The following is a 20,415-nucleotide window of genomic DNA, read 5'->3' as shown; positions in this document are numbered from 1 at the left end:
ACAACAACCTCCCTAAATTCGGAACTCCCGCCTCTTTGTATATGTTCAACCTATGCACTAATTATTGACACCTACACGACTCTGCACAGTCGACGGCTTATCGTCTCTACAAATTGGTGAACATGTTTTGTTTATGTGGTTTTGAAAATAAAAATTGATTATACAAAGACAAAAAAAAGAGTTCCGATTACATAAAGTTACTTGTACTGGAGCTGGGGGAAATCACAGGCCTTAGGACACAGCAGACCACTCCACTGGAGTACTCTGGCAGCAATTGGGGAGGGTCTTCCCACAATGTTAGGTCTTCCAGGAAGTTGCATGCTATTAGACTCTGACCCGGCAGCCCACATTCCGGTTCTGAACAGAGAAAACGAAAAAGGCAGAGCAACGTCAGCAGTTTAGTAATTTCATTCACATACCTCCCAACATTTTGAGATGGGAATGAGGGACACCTACTAGCAAACGTATGTAGGGCTAGGGCACGCCCTCTGCCACACACCCTTAAGCGAGGATTAACCAAGAAAAAGCACTTAAAGTGGAGGGCCACCCTGAAAACAAAAAAAATATTAAAAATTACAAAAAAATATAAAAAAAAAAATGAAAAAAAAATTTTTTTTTTACTTACCAGAAATGCCTGTTGCTAGGCACTTTCTCCTAATCTTCCTCTTCCTCCTCCGCGGAGATCTTCTGTCTTCTGTCTTCGTCGCGGCGTCTTCTGGGTAATGAGTCGCGCTGTGTTCTGGGAACTGTGTGTTCCAGAACACAGCGCGTCCCATTCAGAAAGCGCTGCGGGACTCGCGCATGCGCAGTAGCTGCGGGACTCGCGCATGCGCAGTAGGAAACGGGCAGTGAAGCCGTAAGAGTCCACTGCCTGTTTCCCTTACAAGGAATGGCAGCACCGGGACCCGAGAGCCGAGGGACGGGTCGGCCTCGGGCGGCCGACATCGCGGGCACCCTGGACAGGTGAGTGTGTTGATTAAGTCAGCAGCTGCAGTGTTTGCAGCTGCTGACTTTTTTTTTTTTTTTTTTTTGTATAACCGGCCCTCCTCTTTAAGGACCGAGACTCTTTTTGAGATGTGTTGTTTACAAGTTAAAAACTGTTTTTTTTGCTAGAAAATTACTTAGAACGCCCAAACATTATACATTTTTTTCTAACACCCTTGAGTTTAAAATGGCGGTCGTTGCAATACTTTCTATCACACCGTATTTGCGCAGTGGTCTTACAAGCGCACTTTTTTTGGAAAAAATACACTTTTTTGAATTAAAAAATAAGACAACAGTAAAGTTAGTCAATTTTTTTTAATAATGTGAAAGATAATGTTACGCTGAGTAAATTGATACCCAACATGTCATGCTTAAAAATTGCGCCTGCTCGTGGAATGGCGAAAAAACTTTTACCCTTAAAAATCTCCATAGGAGACATTTAAAAAAATCTACAGGTTGCATGTTTTGAGAAACAGAGGAGGTCTAGGGCTAGAATTACTGCTCTCGCTCTACCGATAGCGGCGATACCTCACATGTGTGGTTTGAACACCGTTTTCATATCATTCACATATGCGATCGCTTCTGCACGCAAACTCAGCGGGACGGGGCGCGTTTAAAAATTCAGTTTTTCATATTTATTTTACCTTTTATTTTTTTAGTTAAAAAAAAGAAAAAAAGCATGACAGGACCTCTTAAATCTGAAATCTGGGGTCAAGAAGACCTCAGATCTTATATTTACACTAAAATGCAATAATAAAAAAAAAATAATAATTTGTCATTAAAAGAAAAATGGCCCTTTAAGAGCTATGGGCGGAAGGGACGTCGTTTTATTTTATTTTTTTAATATGAGATTTGGGGTCAAAAAGACCTCAGATCTCATATTTACACTAAAATGCAATAAAAAAATAAATAAAAAAATGTAATTAAAAAAAAATGTCCCTTTAAGAGCTATGGGCGGAAGTGGCGTTATGACATCGCTTCCGCCCTGCAATGTTATGGAGACGAGTGGGGGTCATCTTCCCCTCACTTGTCTCCATACCCAGCAAAGGGTAACATCTGATCGCCTCCGCAGCTGCCGATAGCTCCGGTAAGCGGTGGAGGGCACCGAAGCATGGACCACTCTTATCAGAAAGCAGACCACCAGCCGAAGAAGAGGATATTGGGGTAATGTCATATGACCACTTGGACTTGTTCTGCTCTACACCAGTTCACTTTTTTGTTTTGGTTCTCATGCCGGTTCTGACAGTGGAGGTCATCTCACTTGGCTGCAGATCACTTGCCCAGATACCTCTACCTCATCAGGTGTGGCCTAACTGAGCTGCACAGGATTGGAAGCAGAGACACCTATCTTCTCAGGGTCTGCATCTGAGCATAGTGAGCAAATGTTGTAAAATTTGAGGATGGATTTCTCCATGGAGCCTGCAGCTAATGAGGTCAGCGATTTAATACTTAAGAAGAATATTGAAGTACTTGGATGTCCAAAGCCTGGCCACAGGTTCACTTTACGATGATCTCTTCAAAAGCATTTGTTAAATAATGCACGGTGGTCCCTGGAGTTTTCTGCAGTCCAAGTTTGGTTACTCTAACAATGTAGTTAGATGCCCCTGGAAATGACTTTACATTGTTGGTAACTATGGACTTGGGTGTTTGTACTCCAAGTAAACAGACTGCAGAAACACAAGCAGTCCTATCACAGTATACAGCAATCAGCAATCTAATTATGGCACTTTACTAGTCGGGAATGTCCTGTGGACATGGAACACGGTGTTGTAATGCAGTTATGTGCATCCCATGTGTAATTACAGGAATGGATGGCAGATGAAGAAGGGAGTGAAATGGAAGGTGTCATGTACTTGGACCTCGCACACACAGGATGCAGAGCGTCACCCTATGCCTGAAGGGAGAGCTGTAAATTCCTGTTGGGAGAGAACAATGCTAGTGAGTGGGAATTCAGAGTCAAACCAATATTCATGTGTTACAAGTGAATTGTATGAACCACTTAGTGCCTGTGTGTACTGAGCCACACGAAGAGGGACACGCATAAAGCTCTTCTTTGTGAACCCCCAAGTCTTTCATGGAATCGCAAACAGATTGCATTATTTTTTTTTTCCACTATGGGTTAAAAAATGAAAGCAAACACTTAAACACTTGAGTTGTTGCTATAGGCAACAGTCATATTGATCCTCTGCTGCAGGTACTGCAAAGGAAACCTTTATATCATAATGACTAGGGATGAGCCAAACTGTCCTGGGTTCAGTTTAAACAGGGTTTTGCAAACATGAAAGAATTTCAGATGCCGAATCCAAACCCTATTGAAATCTGTCTAATATAACCCATCTTCTGTGCTCATAAGCACAGGGGTATAAAAAATAGCTCTGGGGGGACGGGTTATCATTGCCCTGGGGAATATGTACCAACACAAAAAAATGTAAATTACATTCAGCCAGGAGCCGTGATTATTAAAATGAGTGTTGGATATTTACATACCTCCTGAAGCCTGGCTGAAAATCTCCTAGAGGTGACATGATCCTGTCTTGCCTTGTTGCTAGGACGTTGCTAAAAAACACCCCAACTGCTCACCTCCACCTACACAGGAAACCCCCACATGTGTGGTTCACTATCTCCTTCCTCACAGCAGTCTGAGCTCAGGACTATTGTGACAGGGGAGAGAGCATGCACGTGAAGAGGACTGAATCAGCTGGCAGCGTCTTAGCAACGTCCTCGCAACAAGACAGGAAAGGATGATGCCATGTCTGGGAGTTTTCAGTCAGGCTTCATGAGGTACATAAATGGCCTACATAGGGTTGCCACCTTTTCTTCAAGTCAAACCCAAACACTTTAGCGGTGCACAGCCATTTCCTTTATAGCATAAACTAGAGCTGCACAATTAATCGTTAAATAATCGTGATCTCGATTCACCCCCCTGACGATCTCTCCTGCAGAGGTTGCCGATTCTTTCATATAACAAGTGGAGAAACTATCTGCTCACTCAGCTGTTAAAAGAAAACATCCGGGCAGTCTGCCAAGTTTTCAACAAAGTGTAAATGCACTTTCTAAATCTTTTTTCTGACACTTCTTTCTTAAGTTAAAATCAATATCTTTTGCTAGAAAATTAATTGGAACCCCCAAACATTATATATATATTAGCAGAGACCCTAGGGAATAAAATGACAATTGCCTCAATATTTTATGTCACATTTGGGCAGCAGTCTTTCAAATGCAATTTTTGGGGAAAAAATTCACTTCAATGAATAAAAAAAGAAAAACAAAACAGTAAAGTTAACTAAATTTTTTTTTGTTTCAATGTGAAAGATGATGTTATGCCGCGAGAATTGTGAGAGAATCGTGATCTATTTTCTAAGCAAAAAAGTCACGATTCTCATTTTAGCCAAAATCGTGCAGCTCTAGTATAAACTATACATATATTTTGCAATTAAATAATATTTCTAATCATATCAAGTTAATCATAAGATTCCCCTTTGCATCAGAGTCCACAGAGTTTTCCTTTTACATCTGAATCCGCAGAGTTCCCTTTCACTGTATGGGGGGACTCTGCAGACTCTAATGTAAGAGAGACCAGTGAGGACTCTAACATAAGGGATGTTCTGGGAACCCTGATTTAAGGGGAAACACTGAGATCTCTGATGCACGGAGAGGACTCTGATGTAAGGGCAAAAAATGTGGCCTCTGGTGTAAAGAGGAACGTTGATGTAAGGGGTGCCCTGAGAACCCTGATTTACCTTAGTAAGAGGAGCAGATCGAGCCCTCTCTCCTCTCCCATGTGTGTGTGTGTGTGTGTGGGGGGGGGGGGGATTGTTAGTGCTGGCTTTGTGCAGTGTGTAAGAGAGTGTAATGCCAGGTAAACTCGACCGCACTTTACGGCAGAACAGGTCAGATGGTCTTCCTGACGGATGGACTTTTGACGGAGTTACGGGCGGACTTCCGAACAAGCGGACTTGCCCACACACGAATGGACCAAAGTCCGTTCATTTTGAATGTAATGATGTATGTCGGGACTAGAAAAGGAAGTTCAATAGCCAGCAGCCAATAGCTGCCCTAGCGTCGTATTTGGTCCGTCGGACTAGCATACAGACGAACAGTTTTCTCGATTTGATTCCGTCTGACAGATTTGAAACATGTTCTATTTCTAGGTCTATCTGAATTTTTGAAGAAAAAAGTCAGATGAAGCCCACACACGATCGGAATATCCGACGGAATGATTCCGTCAGACCTTTTTCTGCCAGAAAGTTTGGTCGTGTGTACGCGTCATAATGCCCTGTACACGCGGTCGGACTCTCCGACAGAAAATGCGCAATCGGATCTTGTTGTCGGAAAATCCGATAGTGTGTGGGCTCCATCAAACTTTTTCAGTTGGAATTTCCGACACACAAAGTTTGAGAGCAGGATCTAAAATTTTTCGACAACAAAATCTGTTTAAATTCCGATTGTGTGTAGACAATTCCGACGGACAATGTGCCACGCATGCTCAGAATAAATTACAAGACAAAAGCTATTGGCTATTGCCCTCTTTATAGTCCTGTTGTACGTGTTCTACGTCACCGCATTCTGAACGATTGGATTTTCAGACAACTGTGCGACCGCGTGTATGCAAGACAAGTTTGGGCCAAAATCCCTCTGAAAAAATCAGACGGATTTTGTAGTCGGAATGTCTGACCATGTGTACAGGGCATTCCAGACACTCAGCTTAGATAATTGAATCCAGCAACCAGAAGCCATAGTCCAGTCTGAATAATGTGTCCGGGTTTCAGGCAGTTTGAAACCCCGTCACATGATTCCAAATCCGAACTGTCCAGGTAAATCCCAGACAGGTGGCAACCCTAGGCCTACACCTATAGCAAGAGCATTTAGCTTTGGTCAAAGGTGCACAATTTATTTTTATCTACATGCACTACTTACCTGCATAGGCAGTGTTTTGGTAAAGGTGAACTAACCCCTTTAAATGGAATTGGCTACTATGGGAGCCTGCACTGTACACATATCCATTGTCCTTCAGTCTACAATCTGACTTTAGTTCAGGCACAATTATTTTTTTTTTTTCATAATTATCAGTCAGGTCTTTCCTGGGTACACTGAGATCAGTCATGTGAAGGTTAGCTGGAACATCCAACTGGCAAATCAATAATAATTTACCCCGACCATACAGACGACTAGAACGTAGTGAAGCAGAGATAATACAACGCGACACTGTAGTGACAAAGAAAACGATGTGTAAAGCAAGTAGCGCTGATGGCTGTGATAACTTAGACAGGATAGCCAGCCTAGGAACATTTAATGTGACAACGCAGGGAAATACGTCCCAAACAAACGTGTGTATACGAGGAGGATTCCTGGTGTAACACGGTATTTATCCGTGCCTCAAATGGCGTTCCAGAAGGTCATGCTGGGTGATCTGGAATACTCCAGAGTGTTAACGATCAGACATATAGGGTTTCTAGAGGGTAGCGTGTCACCATGTAACCCGGCGTGACAACTCCGCTTATAAAATACTACTGTGGGGCACACGGCGATGCGGTGTACACTGATCTAGAGTAATGCGAGGGAAAGTGCAGTGTGATCTACAAAGACATTTATTATGCTAATATCCCCTGAGGTATTCCCTGTATCTGCAGTACACTGCTCAGAGAATGAATGTGGCCACGTGACCAGCCCGAGGATCAAGCAAAGTGAGGAGCGTCGATAAAAACAAGAAATGTGATGGCAGAATACGAGGCCAACATGAATGTAGGCCACATGCAGTGATACCGGCGTGTTTCTTTGACTGCACATACCAGTATTTGTAGCAGCTGGCGTCAGATATGAGTGATGCCAGTGGAATGATTTTGCAAGCTCTTAATGTCTGATTTCTTTAGAAAGCAGCTATATCTTGAATAAAAAAAAGCCTGTCCTCAGTCAGCATATGCTCTGCGGAAGCAGTGGTCACTCAGCAGAGGTCAAATATACCCTCTGCTCTGACAATTCCTGCCCCAGTGACACAACAGGAAATAAGGTATGAGTGATGCCAGTGGAATGATTTTGCAAGCTCTTAATGTCTGATTTCTTTAGAAAGCAGCTATATCTTGAATAAAAAAAAGCCTGTCCTCAGTCAGCATATGCTCTGCGGCAGCAGTGGTCACTCAGCAGAGGTCAAATATACCCTCTGCTCTGACAATTCCTGCCCCAGTGACACAACAGGAAATAAGGGGGAAAATATTTAGCAGACTGAAAAAAAAAAAACCTGGCAGAGGTACTATCCCTTCCTTTTTACACTCAAAGCTAAGCCAATATTTTGGCTGTCATCAGGGTAAACAACCATGGCTGGACTGTGATGGGCTGGGCTGCCACTTTAGGCCCCAGGCAGGTCTTGGTTGCATGACCTGTAAATTGTGTTCTTTTTGCTGGGCTCTCTAGTCTCTAGTTGTCTATCTTGTGTACAAGCAGTTTTGAGAAAATTATATTAGCATCTCCCTGTTCTTCCTCACTGTGAAAGGATCGTGTGTTTCCCCGCAATCATGGTGACGGAGATCCCGGCAGGCACGTGCGCGCCCGCAAGCCGCCTCTTAAAGGGCCACTGAGATCTGCTTATGTAAACAATGAAGTTTTCTTTCCTGACAGGGGGAAGGGATGGATCTTGTGTCCCTGCAAAAAATAAAACCCATCACTGCCCTGAATAAAGGAGCACACATTGTACAGTAAAATAATGGCTAGGCACACAGTTAACCCAGTGTCATTAGTACAGTGACAAAATCGAAACAAAAAATTTTGTGCAGGGTGACGGTCAGCATGGGGCTGGTCAATCACATCCCAATGTAATAATACTAGAAAAAAAATGGCCTAGTGCAGAAAGAGCAGCCGGTACCCCTAGGGATGTTTAAATGAGATAGACCAGTCCGTAGATAAAGTGTAACACAATAATTTATTAGTAATACATCTATAAGTACATTTGTATTCAAAAAAGTTTTTTATCAGCGTGTGCAAATAAAAAGTTACTTGACAAAACTTGGTTAACAGTTGGCTTGAGACACAAGTGAAATTGAGAAAAATGCCGACATGTTTGAAACGTCCGTCCTTTTTCCTAGGCATATAATATATCTGATATGTACATGGTCTAGAATATAAGTATAATCGCATTAGTACAAATATATAAAAGACAGTAAGTGCATAGCTTTACAACAGCCATAGTGAAAAAATTGGAGAGTGGTACATACCAGCCTGAACCTGACGCCAATAGTAACCAGTGGGGGGTAGCAGTATTCAAGTAGCGGGCAAAAAGGCTAATGGTGTCATGAAAAATTGCTTTAAAATACCATAGTATAGCTGGAAATGCTGAGTACAATGGATACGGCATTAAGCCATAATGTCCATGGATGCTGTAGCTGCAAGGTCTCTCCGCTGTGAGGCAAACAATTAGCCTACACAGTATAACATCAGCTTACAGTAGAGGAGGTATAGGTCTGGATAAACAGAGAAAGTATATATAAACATTTATATATTTTAATAGAGTATGAACAGCATAACAGCTGACAGAATGTATGAATAACCAATATGCATATCTTACCTCCGTCAGATAGTACGGATAGCACACGGCGGTGTGCAGTACACAGCCACTACTGTGCCATTAAACGCAGCCACTGTACCCATCAAATGCAGCCATTGTACCCATCAATTGCCGCTACTGTGCCATTAAACACAGCCACTGTACCATCAAACGCAGCCACTGTGCCATCAAACACAGCCACTGTACCTATAAATTGCTGCTACTGTGCCATTAAACACAGCCACTGTACCATCAAACGCAGCCAATGTGCCATCAAACACAGCCACTGTGCCCATCAAGTGCCACCACTGTGCTATCAAACACAGCCACTGTGCCCATCAATTGCCGCTACTGTGCCATTAAACGCAGCCACTGTACCATCAAAAACAGCCACTGTGCCATCAAACGCAGCCACTGTGCAATCAAACACAGCCACTGTGCCCATCAATTGCCACCATTGTTTCATCAAATGCAGCCACTGTGCCATCAAACACAGCCACTTTTCCCTGTCAGTTGCCACCACTGTGCCTTTAAACACAGCCACTGTACCAACAAATGCAGCCAATGTGCCATCAAACGCAGCCACTGTGCCCATCAATTGCCACCACTGTGCCATCAAACACAGCCACTGTGCCCATCAATTGCCGCTACTGTGCCATTAAACGCAGCCACTGTACCATCAAACACAGCCACTGTGCCATCAAACGCAGCCACTGTGCCATCAAACACAGCCACTTTTCCCTGTCAGTAGCCACCACTGTGCCTTTAAACGCAGCCACTGTGCCCATCAAATTCAGCCGCTGTGCCCATCAAACGCAGCCACTGTACCATATCAAATGCTCCCACTGTGCCATATCAAATGCTCCCACTGTGCCATATCAAATGCTGCCACTGTGCCCCATCAAATGCTCCCACTGTGCCCCATCAAATGCTGCCAGTGTGCCCCTCGCCTGCCGTCTGCACTTAGCCTGTCTCGGTGGGACAGCTCCTCAATGTCTTCTCCCGTCCTCTCTTCCCATCCTCTGGTATGATTGAATGCCTGATAAGCATCCAATCACAGCGCCTGTCGTTTCAGCCAATAGGGTGACGGGTAACAGATCCAAGCACCTGATTGGCGGAGAGGTGGTTTAGTGTTAGGAAAGCGCTTTTCTAACAAATTCGCTTTTCTAACACAGCTGTGACAGGTGCTTCAAAAACAGCCCCCCCACTGCTGTAATTCAGGCGCCCTGCGCCCAAAAAGGGGCTGGGCACCTGAATAGGGCGTGGCAGCAGCAGCCATAGATAGATTCATGCAATACTAGAGGGGGTGGCAGGAGAGAGGGGGCGGCGCCCATGCGCCCTTATGGACGCACCGCCACTGGTGACACCAATGTCCTTCATAACACTTGGGCTCCTATCAGGCAGCGAGGTACATTCATCGGGGACCAACAACATTAACACATTAAGTCACAAAGCCTGTGTTTTAAAGATCCCATTTAGTGGTGCTTTAGAAAGAGCGAGATCCTGATATAGTGGGGTACTCTGATGCCTCGTATACATGATCTGAATTTCGGCCAGCAAAAGACCGATGATAGCTTTTCATCGTAAAATGCGACCGTGTGTATGCTCCATCGGAATTTAGCTGTCCGAATTTCCGCCAGCAAAAAATGTATAGCATATTCTCAGTTTTCCCGAAGGAAAAACTTTTTATTGGAAATTCCGATCGTGTGATTGCAATTCCGACATGCCAAAACTCACGCATGCTCAGATTCAACTACGAGAAGGAAGCTATTGGCTATTGGGTATTGAACTTCCTTTTTCTAGTCCCGTCATACGTGTTGTACTTCACAGTGTTCTTGTCAGTTGGAATTTGGTGTGACCGTGTGTAGGCAAGACAGTTTGAGCAGAATTCCGCCGGGAAAACCATCAGAGCTTTTTCCTACAAGAATTCCAATCGTTTGTACGTGGCATCAGAGTAAAAAGACAGCTCTGATTAAGGCTGGGTTCACACTATTGCAAATTGGATGTAGTTTTCCCCGCATCCAATTCGTATGTCAGGAGATTGTGACTGGCTCTCTATGGAGTCGGTTCAACCATCTCCGCAGCGGCTCCCATGCGAATTGCACAGGAGTCCTGTGCGTCTTCTGGTTAATTTCAGGTCCGAATTCAGCCAAAAGTTTGAGCTGAAACCGGACCTGAAAAGGTGAACGGGGATGCACCGGACTCCTGCTGTGGGCCGCTCCGCGCTGCGGTGTGAATCCAGCCTTAAGGAAGGTATTATTAAACCTTCCATGGAGAAAATAAAACATGGCAGCATACTTTATTTTGATGTTGGTTTTAGACCCAATATTAAGTTCAGCCTGTTTGCAGCATAATTACCAGATTATAGTAGAACTTCATATATTGAGTAACCATGCTAGTGATGATATTAGACAAAGACAAATGGTGAAATATGTAAAGATACTAGCGCACAATCGTTTAATAGGCAAATAGAAGTGTTTTGGTGGAAAAGTAGGGAAAATACATTTGTTTAACAGCTAGTTCCATGAAGCTAAAGCAAAACAGGAATTTGCACTGAGGGTTTAACAGCTTCAGCCCCGGAAAATTTTTTACCCCCTTCCTGACCAGAGCACTTTTTGTGATTCGGCTTTGCATTGCGTTAAATGACAATTGCACGGTCGCGCGACGTTGCACCAAAACAAAACTGATGTCCCTTTTTTTCCCCACAAATAGAGCTTCCTTTTGGCGGTATTTGATCACCTCTGCGTTTTTTTATTTTTTGCGCTATTAACAAAAATAGAGCGACAATTTTGAATAAAAAAGCAATATTTTTTACTTTTTGCTATAATAAATATCCCTCAAAAATATATAAAAAAATATTTTTTTCCTCAGTTTAGGCTGATATGTATTCTTCTACGTATTTTGGTAAAAAAAAAAATCGCAATAAGCATTTATTGATTGCTTTGAGCAAAAGTTATAGCGTCTACAAAATAGGGGATAGTTTTATGCCATTTTTATTATTCATTTTTTTTTATTAGTAATGGCGACGATCTGCGATTTTTATCATGACTGCGACATTATGGCGGACACATCAGACACTTTTGACACATTTTTGGGACCATTGTCATTTATACAGAGATCAGTGCTATAAAAATGCACTGATTACAGTGTAAATGACACTGGCAGGGAAGGGGTTAAACACTAGGGGTTAAGTGTGGCCTAATGAGTGATTCTAACTGTGGGTGGGATGGGCTTCCACTCACATGCAAGCGATCACTGCTCATGATGGCAGGGAGTAGTAATCTCTGTCATGTCACAAGGCAGAATGGGGAAATGCCTTGTCTACATCACTGGGAGATCTTTGCGTGGCAGGCGTGTGCGCCCCTTGCAGCGTGTGCCTGCTAGCCCCGACAATTAAAGGGGGCGCCCATTTGCCCACCACTGCCATTGTGCGATGTATATCAGTGTGTGGCTGTCGGCATGTGGTTAAAGAGTACCTCCACCTTTGTTGAGCAAAAACATTCACCTCTGGGTGATCTATGTACATTACAAGGATTTTAACAAACTTTGTTGCAGGTAGGACTTTGTTGAGTCCTACCTTTTGTTATTCTTAGGAAGCCATGTGTGTTCCTCTGTTCCCACATGGTAAGGTAATCTAATGGGAGTGGTATCATAATTATCAAACAGCTGCTTCACCTGCAGGGCTCTAATGAGGAAAATTGCAGGGTCTGAATCCCTTTAGATGTGATTTCCTATTGGGAGCATCTCACCAAAAATTACATTTTTGTTGCAGGTGATGCCTGAAATCTGACTTGTATCTTAGTTCAGAATTCTCAGAAAAATCAGTGAGCCAATCACACAAGCAGGAAATGATGTTTCTGGGAGGTGTTCTGTACATATTCTGTGTACAGAACATCTTTAGGTAACCATATTGCATTTTACATAAAATGATGATGCTGTATCTCAGCCAATCAGGAGGAGTGTTCTGGATGGCTTAGACATTTGTGGATAGTGCTGGAGAGAGAAGAGGGCGCAGGTAAGTAATTAGGGGGTGTCGGGGAGGCTGCTACACACAAAAGGTTTTAAAAAAACATCCTGCCATTACAACTCCTTGAAGTACTATTTTTTTTTTAAATAACTGTTCACTTCTGTAAGTGCATACTTGTTTTGTTTTTATATGGGAGAAGAGATAAAGGGGGAGATTTACTAAAACTGGAGCACTCAGAATCCTGTGCAGCTAATCAGCTTCTAATGTCAGCTTGTTCAATTAAGCTTTGACAATAAAACCTGGAAGCTGATTGGTTTCTATGCTTAGCTGTACCAGATTCTGAGTGCTCCAGTTTTAGTAAATCCTACCCCCCCCCCCCCCCAAAGTGTCTGTCAGGTTTTTATTGCTGGGCCTCAAAAACATCCCCCTTCATCAGGGCTTCATGTGGCAGCCGCTGGCAGACTTTTCATTCTTCCTGTCAGATACCATTTAATTTCATTTACATCATTCTCCAGTTTAAGCCCTGATGAAGGGGGTATTTTATCCCCCCAAAATGCATTGTCTCCATCCTTTATCCAAATTCATATTGGAATGAATAAATACCTGTACATAATGTATCTAGACAAAGTATTCCTGGTGTGGTGTTTTAATCTCTGATCCAGCACAAGCCAAGCAGAATGTGGATATTCTTTGGCGTAAAAAAGCCGCCAGCCAAGAATCCAAATACTCCATCCAAATATTACCTCAAATTCCCACACCGATAGGATGTGATAGGGTTCCAGCGCCAATATTCCTGCCTTCCCAGGTTTTTATTGCGGTCTGTGTTCCTATTTAAAGAGTAACGCCACATGTAGGGTTGCGCCGATACCAATAGTAGTGCCCATACCCATACCCGACCATTCCAACTTTGCACAAGTACTCGTACAAATGCTCCAATGCTTGACCCGATACCTGGCAGGAGGCCAGTACACCCGGTGTCCTCAGTGTAGCGGGGGGGCGGCCAGCCTCAAAGATGATCGGTGTGGCGTTGGGGGCAGTTGCAATCACCGATCTCCCTGTACACTTAGCTTTTCTGACAGCCTCTTCTTCTCCTCTCTCTCCCAAGGCTGTCAGGGAGATCGGTGCTTGTAACTGCCCCCACTGCTGAACCTGGATCTGTCAGGATGGAGAGTGGAGGGAGGAGCCGGTAAATCTGTCATTTACTGGCTCCTTACTTTTCTGAATGCATAGAGTCAGTGATCACTGACTCTATCCATTCATAAGTAAGCATCGTAAACTGTGTCGGTATCAGTGTAGAAATCCCTCTTTATATTGTTAGGTGGCGTAAAATACCCCCGTTACATTGTAGTCATTGCAAATCCCCCCCCTCACATTGGTGGTCAGTGTAAATTCCCAATTACATTGGTGGTTAGTGTACAATCCACAACTATATACTTGCTCTACATGATTCAGAATTGGCTACAGTGTACCGGCTCCTAACTAATCCCATCCCCCCACCACTGCCACAGATCCCATCAACCCCCCAGCATTGCCACTGATTACACCCCCTCCCCCAGCATTGCCAAAGGTCCCAGGAGTCCTAGGTTACCTACAAGTTTTCTGTCTATTGATGGGTTCCCTCTCCTCCCCAGTCTATGGTGTGCAGGCAGTGAGGAGATGATGCGCTGTAACCTTTAGCAGCCAATCAGTGAGCAGTAATGTTGTGCACTAACCTCTTGCAACCAATTATTGAGTGGTAAGGATATGCAGTAACCTCTAGGAACCAATCAGTGAGCAGTATTGAGGTACAGTAATTTCTAGTAACCAATCAACAAGCAGAAGACAATATTAAAGACAGCCCTAGCTGACATCAACTTGCCAAGATGGGAGAAAAAACACTCACATGCTCTTACAGCTTGAACCAGTGAAATGTTGCTTTGTCACTGTTCCCTGAATGGCAGACGAGATTCTGGAAAGTCGCAGATGAGTTTTCGCTGCCCTTAGTGATCCTGTTGCTGATGAGCCACCACTAATATCATGATCCTGCAAGTGACATGGACATGTTCCACTTCAAATCAAAACTTTAAAATTAAGAATTTAAATATAGCTACACAACTTTTTTTTTTTAACCTCCCTGGCGGTACGATTATTTCGGATTTTAGGTGCTAAAAGCGGTACCATTATTTTGCATGAAAATTTGGCGTTTTATATTGTAGTCCTGTAATTCTTAGGAATAACTCACTTAAATTTGTCCAAACCAGAGTCTAGAAGACATCCGGGTATAATAAAGTTTGAAAAATGAAATCATAAATTATAATATAATAAATAATTATAAATAATTGTACCAAATAATAATATAACAATAATAAAAATTATTCAATAATGTAATCAAATCAAAAACACTGAAATTTGCTCAGTTGCAGAATTGTCACTGTCATTACTTTTCAGTATTTGAGGACGGATCTCCCCACAAATCGCTATCGCTCAATTCTGCGAGTGATTACAATTTATTATCGCTGTTTTCTAAAACCATTTTTGATGTAAAAGGACAGTTTTGGTTGCTATGGACAATCTCCAGTTTCCAGGCATAAAGAACAGTTTTTATTATATAAAACTGCATGCAGGACACTGGGCAGACCACTATGGACAACGGGGATGTGAAATATTTACATACAGCAATGTAATCTGTAAGATTACATTATACTGTATGTTTACTGTTTGTTTTACTTTTTGAATTTGGCTCCGATCTCCGTCCCCGTGCGTCGCAACGCTCGCAGGGCACGGAGATCGGCGATGTGATGCATCGAGCGAGCCGTGTCTCGCTCGTACAGCGGGGAGACAACGCTGGATCCGAGGGAGAAGGTAAGTAAACCTCCTCCTGGATCCAGCGATGCAGTCCCGAGTCTGACTCGGGGATACCGATTTTGGTATGAAAATTCCACCCCGAGCCAGACTCGGGAACACCGTCAGGGGGGTTAATTGAGTAGAGAATGTTTAATAACTTGACCTCTGGAAGATTTACTCCCCTTTCTTACCACTTTTTTTCCCCGATACTGCACTGCAATACTTTAACTGACAACTGCGTGGTCATGTGACACTGTACCCAAATAAAATTTATGTTTTTTCCCACAAATTTTCTTTCTTTTGGTGGTATTTTATCACCTCTACATTTTTAATTTTTTGTGCTATAAACAAAAAGACCAACAATTTTGAATAACAAACAAAATGTTTTGATTTTTGCTATAAAACATACCCAATAATCAACTTCAGCTAATATGTATTCTGCTGCATATTTTTGGTACAAAAAATCCCAATAAGCATATATTGATTGGTTTGCACAAAAGTTATAGCATCTACAAACTATGTGATATTTAAAAAAAAAAAATATATATTTTTTTTTTTACTAGTAATGGCGGCAATCAGCGACTCCTAGCTGGACTCAGATATTGCGGCAGACATTCGGAAACTAGCTGACACTTTTTGGGAACCAGTGACACTAATACAGTGATCAGTGCTAAAAATATGCACTGTCACTCTACTAATGACAATGGCTGGGCAGGGGTTAACATCAGGGGCGGTCAAAGGGTTAACTGTGTGCCTAGCTAGGGTTTCTGTGTACTATGGGGGTGCTTTCTTCTAGGGGAATGCATGGATCCATGTCCCTGCTTTGCAGGAATATAGAATTCATGTCTTCCCTACTGACAAAACGGCAATCTGCCTTGTTTACCAGAATTCACGCGCATTCGTGCCTGTTACTCGGTAGAGCCGGATCACTTATACATAAAACTGCTACAGGGCAGACCTTAAGCGGTTAAAACACATTATTATTTGTATTGCATACTTACAATGCTACAGCTTGGTGCAATGTAAGTATGCAGATCTAATACCTGATGGACCGATGGAGAAGCTGAAAATCACTGACGTGGTCAGCACTACTACCATTATAGTGACAATCTTCTGAGTCCTGCTCAGCCTCTATGCAAGCCATTGCTGTGCTGAACAATAACCACTTGGCACCACCACAGCTCATAGAATGCCTTGTGTAATTTTTTCACTGAATACATGACATTCTCTGATTAGACAAGGTAGAGACAGGGGCGGATCCAAGGGGGGGCAACGGGGCAATTGCCCCCCCCCCCCCCCCGAGAATACGGCCAGCGGATGACAGTGCGGTCGGTTCCGCGGGTGCCACCACGGCCGGTTCCGTGGGTGCCACCGCGGCCGGTTCCGCGGGTGCCAGCGCAGCCGGTTCCACGGGTGCCAGCGCTGCCGGTTCCGCAGGTGCCAGCGTGGCTGGTTCCACGGGTGCCAGCACGGCTGGTTCCGCGGCCGGTTCCGCGGGTGACTGCGATGAGTGCTGGTGAGTGGACGGGTGAGGGGGGGCAGCTGGGTGGCTTAGGAGGGCTGCTGGCCAATCAGGAAGCCAGCGGGCAGGGGAGCAGGGAGATGACATCATCTCTGCCTGCCCTGCATCCCTCCAGTTCCGCCCTCACTGTGTGGGAAACTGTGTGCAGCAGAGAGATTACATCATCTCTCTGCTGCTTATCTTCACTCTGGGAGCGGGGCACAACAAAAGACCACCTTAGCAGAAAAGTGACACAGTAGGTGACAATCGTGTGGCAGGCTACGTGGCAAGTGGCAATCCGCAATGTGTGGCAGACTACGTGGAAAGCGGCAATCCGCAATGTGTGGCAGGCTACCTGACAAGTGGCAATCCACAATGTGTGGCAGGTGACGTGACAAGTGACAATCTGCAATGTGTGGCAGGCGACGTGTCAAGTAACAATCCGCAATTGGTGGCAGGCTACGTGGCAAGTGACAATCAGCAATGTGTGGCAGGTGACATAGCAAGTGACAATCTGCAATGTGTGGCAGGCTACGTGGCAAGTGGCAATCCGCAATGTGTGGCAGGTGACCTAGCAAGTGGCAATCCATAATGTGTGGCAGGTGATGTGGCAAGTGACAATCTGCAATGTGTGGCAGGTAAAGTGGCAAGTAACAATCCGCAATGTGTGGCAGGCTACGTGGCAAGTGGCAATCCGCAATGTGTGGCAGGTGACGTGGCAAGTGACAATCCGCAATGTGTGGCAGGTGACGTGGCAAGTGACAATCCGCAATGTGTGGCAGGTGACATGGCAAGTGACAATCCGCAATGTGTGGCAGGTGACGTGGCAAGTGGCAATCCGCAATGTGTGGCAGGTGACGTGGCAAGTGGCAATCCGCAATGTATGGCAGGTGACGTGTCAAGTAACAATCCGCATTTGGTGACAAGTGACGTGGCAAGTGACAATCCGCATTTGGTGGCAGGCGGCATGGCAAATGACACCCTCAGGGCTCCCACTGATTCTGCATTATGGTGAGTTGAACCATTTAATTTTATATTACAATAATAGAAATTATGCGCTTCAATCATCCTGACACAATAACAACCATGGTGCCGTAATGATTGAAGGGCCAATACCAGCCATTTCCCATATAAATTGCCCCCAAAAAAACATATTTTATAGCAGTGCCCCTCCCGAGATTAGACTCTGGATCCACCCCTGGGTAGAGATTGCAGTGACATCACACTCTCCACCTCATCTCAGAGAATGTCAGTGTACAGTGAGGCTGCTCATAGAACCTAAGCAGGAACCAGAAGATCCCACCAATCACTGTTGTAGCACTGACTACCATAGTGAATTTTTAGCTTCCCCAGTGGTCCATCAGATATGAGATATGCATACTTACATTGTGCCAAGCTGGACCAACATCAGTATGCAATACAAATAATTCTGGAGTTTGGCTTTAAATCCTCTGCCAGTTTTTTTTTATGTCATCTGTGTCCTATTGGGGAGATTCCAATTTCCCTTGGGGAAATCTTCTTTAGGCAAATGTCTCTAGGTGTCCCAATTGAAAGAATTCCCCTCCTCTTCTGGTGGCAACTCAAAATATTGGCTCTCCCATCACTTTCCGACCCAGTGACAATGGTCACCAAGGCCAACAGGGAAAACAAATATCCCTAGCTAAGACACAGACAGCAGTAAAAACCTGCCAAAGGTTCTATTCCCTCACCACTCTATCCAAAACTTTATAACATGAAGGCCCTTGGCAAAATTGACACACAGTCTGCACAAAATGTACCATGTTGCTCATCATTATTATAAAATAACCTTTACAAACTGGTAGCGTCCTAACTGGGTATTCCCCTGTGATAGAGGATGATCTGACAGCTTGCCAGTAGATGACGAATGACAAGGACTTAGATAGGGAGGTGGTTGACTGGGCAGGGGCCATACATTGCCTGCTCTGCTAGATAGTGAGAGAAGCTGCAGCTGGAGATAGCAGACCTTAGACTCACGGCCCTGAGCGGACTCTGCAGAATATAGGAGAGAACAGACATTGCGGGAGGTGGAATACCCGTTCATTGTGTCCCCATGATCATCAAGGTGAGTGATTCCATTTATGACTGATGGAGGTGGGATGCGGTGTAAAACCATGAGGTGGACCATCCATAGAGCTCTTTGGATAAGGCATGTGCCTTATTCAAACGTTTAGATTTCTTCTTCAATTCCTTAAGCCAGCCATACATGGATCAAAACTGGGCAAGTTCAGCAGAGAGCTCATTGGGGAGAATTGCCCCATAGCTCAGCGGGAAGGGTTCCCCCATAGCTCAGCGGGAAGTGTTCCCACATACCTCTGCGGGGAGGCTTCCCACATACCTCTGCAGGGAGGCTTCCCCCCTAGCTCAGTGGGAAGGGTTCCCCCATAGCTCAGCAGGGAGGGCTCCCCCATAGCTCAGCAGGGAGGGCTCCCCCATAGCTCAGCAGGGAGGCTTCTCCCATAGCTCAGCGGGGAGGATTCCCCCATACACATTGAGTTTTCAAACAAATGGACTTATCTATGGGCTGTCTTAAAGTATATCAAAAGCCAAAGCTTTTATTTTTATTTGAAGTAGAGCAGGGAAAGTTTTAAACCGCTTTTATTTATATTTTTTTGATGAATAAGCTAAGTAATGCAGAGGTGATAAATTTAAGAGATAGTTGCACTCACAAAGGTTCCAGGAAATACAAGCTCATCATGGCTGCCAGGAACAAAACATGGAAGGCTTTCCAGGATGTAAATGAAGCAATACAGGTCTTTAATACAGCCTTTGATGGATGATTCTACAGCCTGCTGTGTCCAGCGAGTCAGCTCCTGCATTAGGTACAGTCTTTTCTCTGCAATGGGAGTCTATGATATGCCCACCAGCCATGAAGCAAAGGGGCAATGCTTGGCATGTCAAAGTTTTCTGAAGCACAACAAAAGGTTGGCGCCTGAAATGCGTCATCTAGAAACCTGAACCTGGAAGCTGGCACAATGCATTACCTCTTTGCTCCACAGCTTGCAGGGACACTGCTGCTCTTCAGCGTCAGGTAGGTCGTTGCATCACAGACTTCAAATGCAGGGAAAACAGAGATGGCTTGCTGGCCATGACAGACTGTAGGATCATCTCCTGTATTACAGGCGTGTGCTGCTTCATTTACATACTGGAAAGCTATCCATTTGTTGTTCCCGTTTTTTGTTGTTGCTGGCAACAATTATGAGCATGTATATCCTGGAAGTTCTCTTAGGTAGGGCTTGTTCACACTGGCAGTTAGGGGGGTGGTAAAACCCTGCAGTTGAGCCATGTTCTACCCCCACCCTCAGCCGCTGCCCCTGCAATTAAAGCCCCTGTCTCTTTTGGCAGGCATAGCACCCACCGAGTGTGACCCATTCAAGTGGTTGCAGCGCACTAGTGCAGGACTCAAGGGGTAAAGTAGTTGGTTTGCTCTTCAGAGACCAGCCCTAGTATGAACTAGCCCATAAAGTTATCACCTCTGTGTAAGTATGTTTATTGCACTAGGGGTGCATTACAGGAACAAGTGTCCCCATAGAAGATTCTCTCTCTCTTTAATTCTTGTTGGCATTGATGATCCTGACAATTAGAGAA

General features: G+C 44.3%; 1 protein-coding gene across 9 annotated transcripts in view; it reads left to right on the top strand.

Moving 5' to 3' along the window:
* Positions 1-20,415, top strand: part of ANK1 (ankyrin 1) — a 404,481-nt gene that overhangs the window by 125,772 nt on the left and 258,294 nt on the right. The window contains exon 1 of one of the 9 annotated variants that reach the window (XM_077469915.1): positions 18,738-18,892. The exons of the other annotated variants lie outside the window; for them this stretch is intronic. Within the exon in view, the coding sequence (XP_077326041.1) occupies positions 18,881-18,892 (12 nt within the window). The 5' untranslated portion in view covers positions 18,738-18,880. Of the gene's footprint in view, positions 1-18,737; positions 18,893-20,415 lie in introns of those variants that run through there. 9 annotated transcript variants of the gene reach the window in all.

Source organism: Lithobates pipiens, unplaced genomic scaffold (assembly GCF_037356315.1).
Source record: "Lithobates pipiens isolate NorthernLeopardFrog02 unplaced genomic scaffold, aLitPip1_a1.2 Scaffold_8, whole genome shotgun sequence".
NCBI classification, from domain to species: Eukaryota; Metazoa; Chordata; class Amphibia; order Anura; family Ranidae; genus Lithobates; species Lithobates pipiens.
Note: the sequence above shows the minus strand (reverse complement) of the source record. Positions and strands in the feature narration are given on the sequence as shown.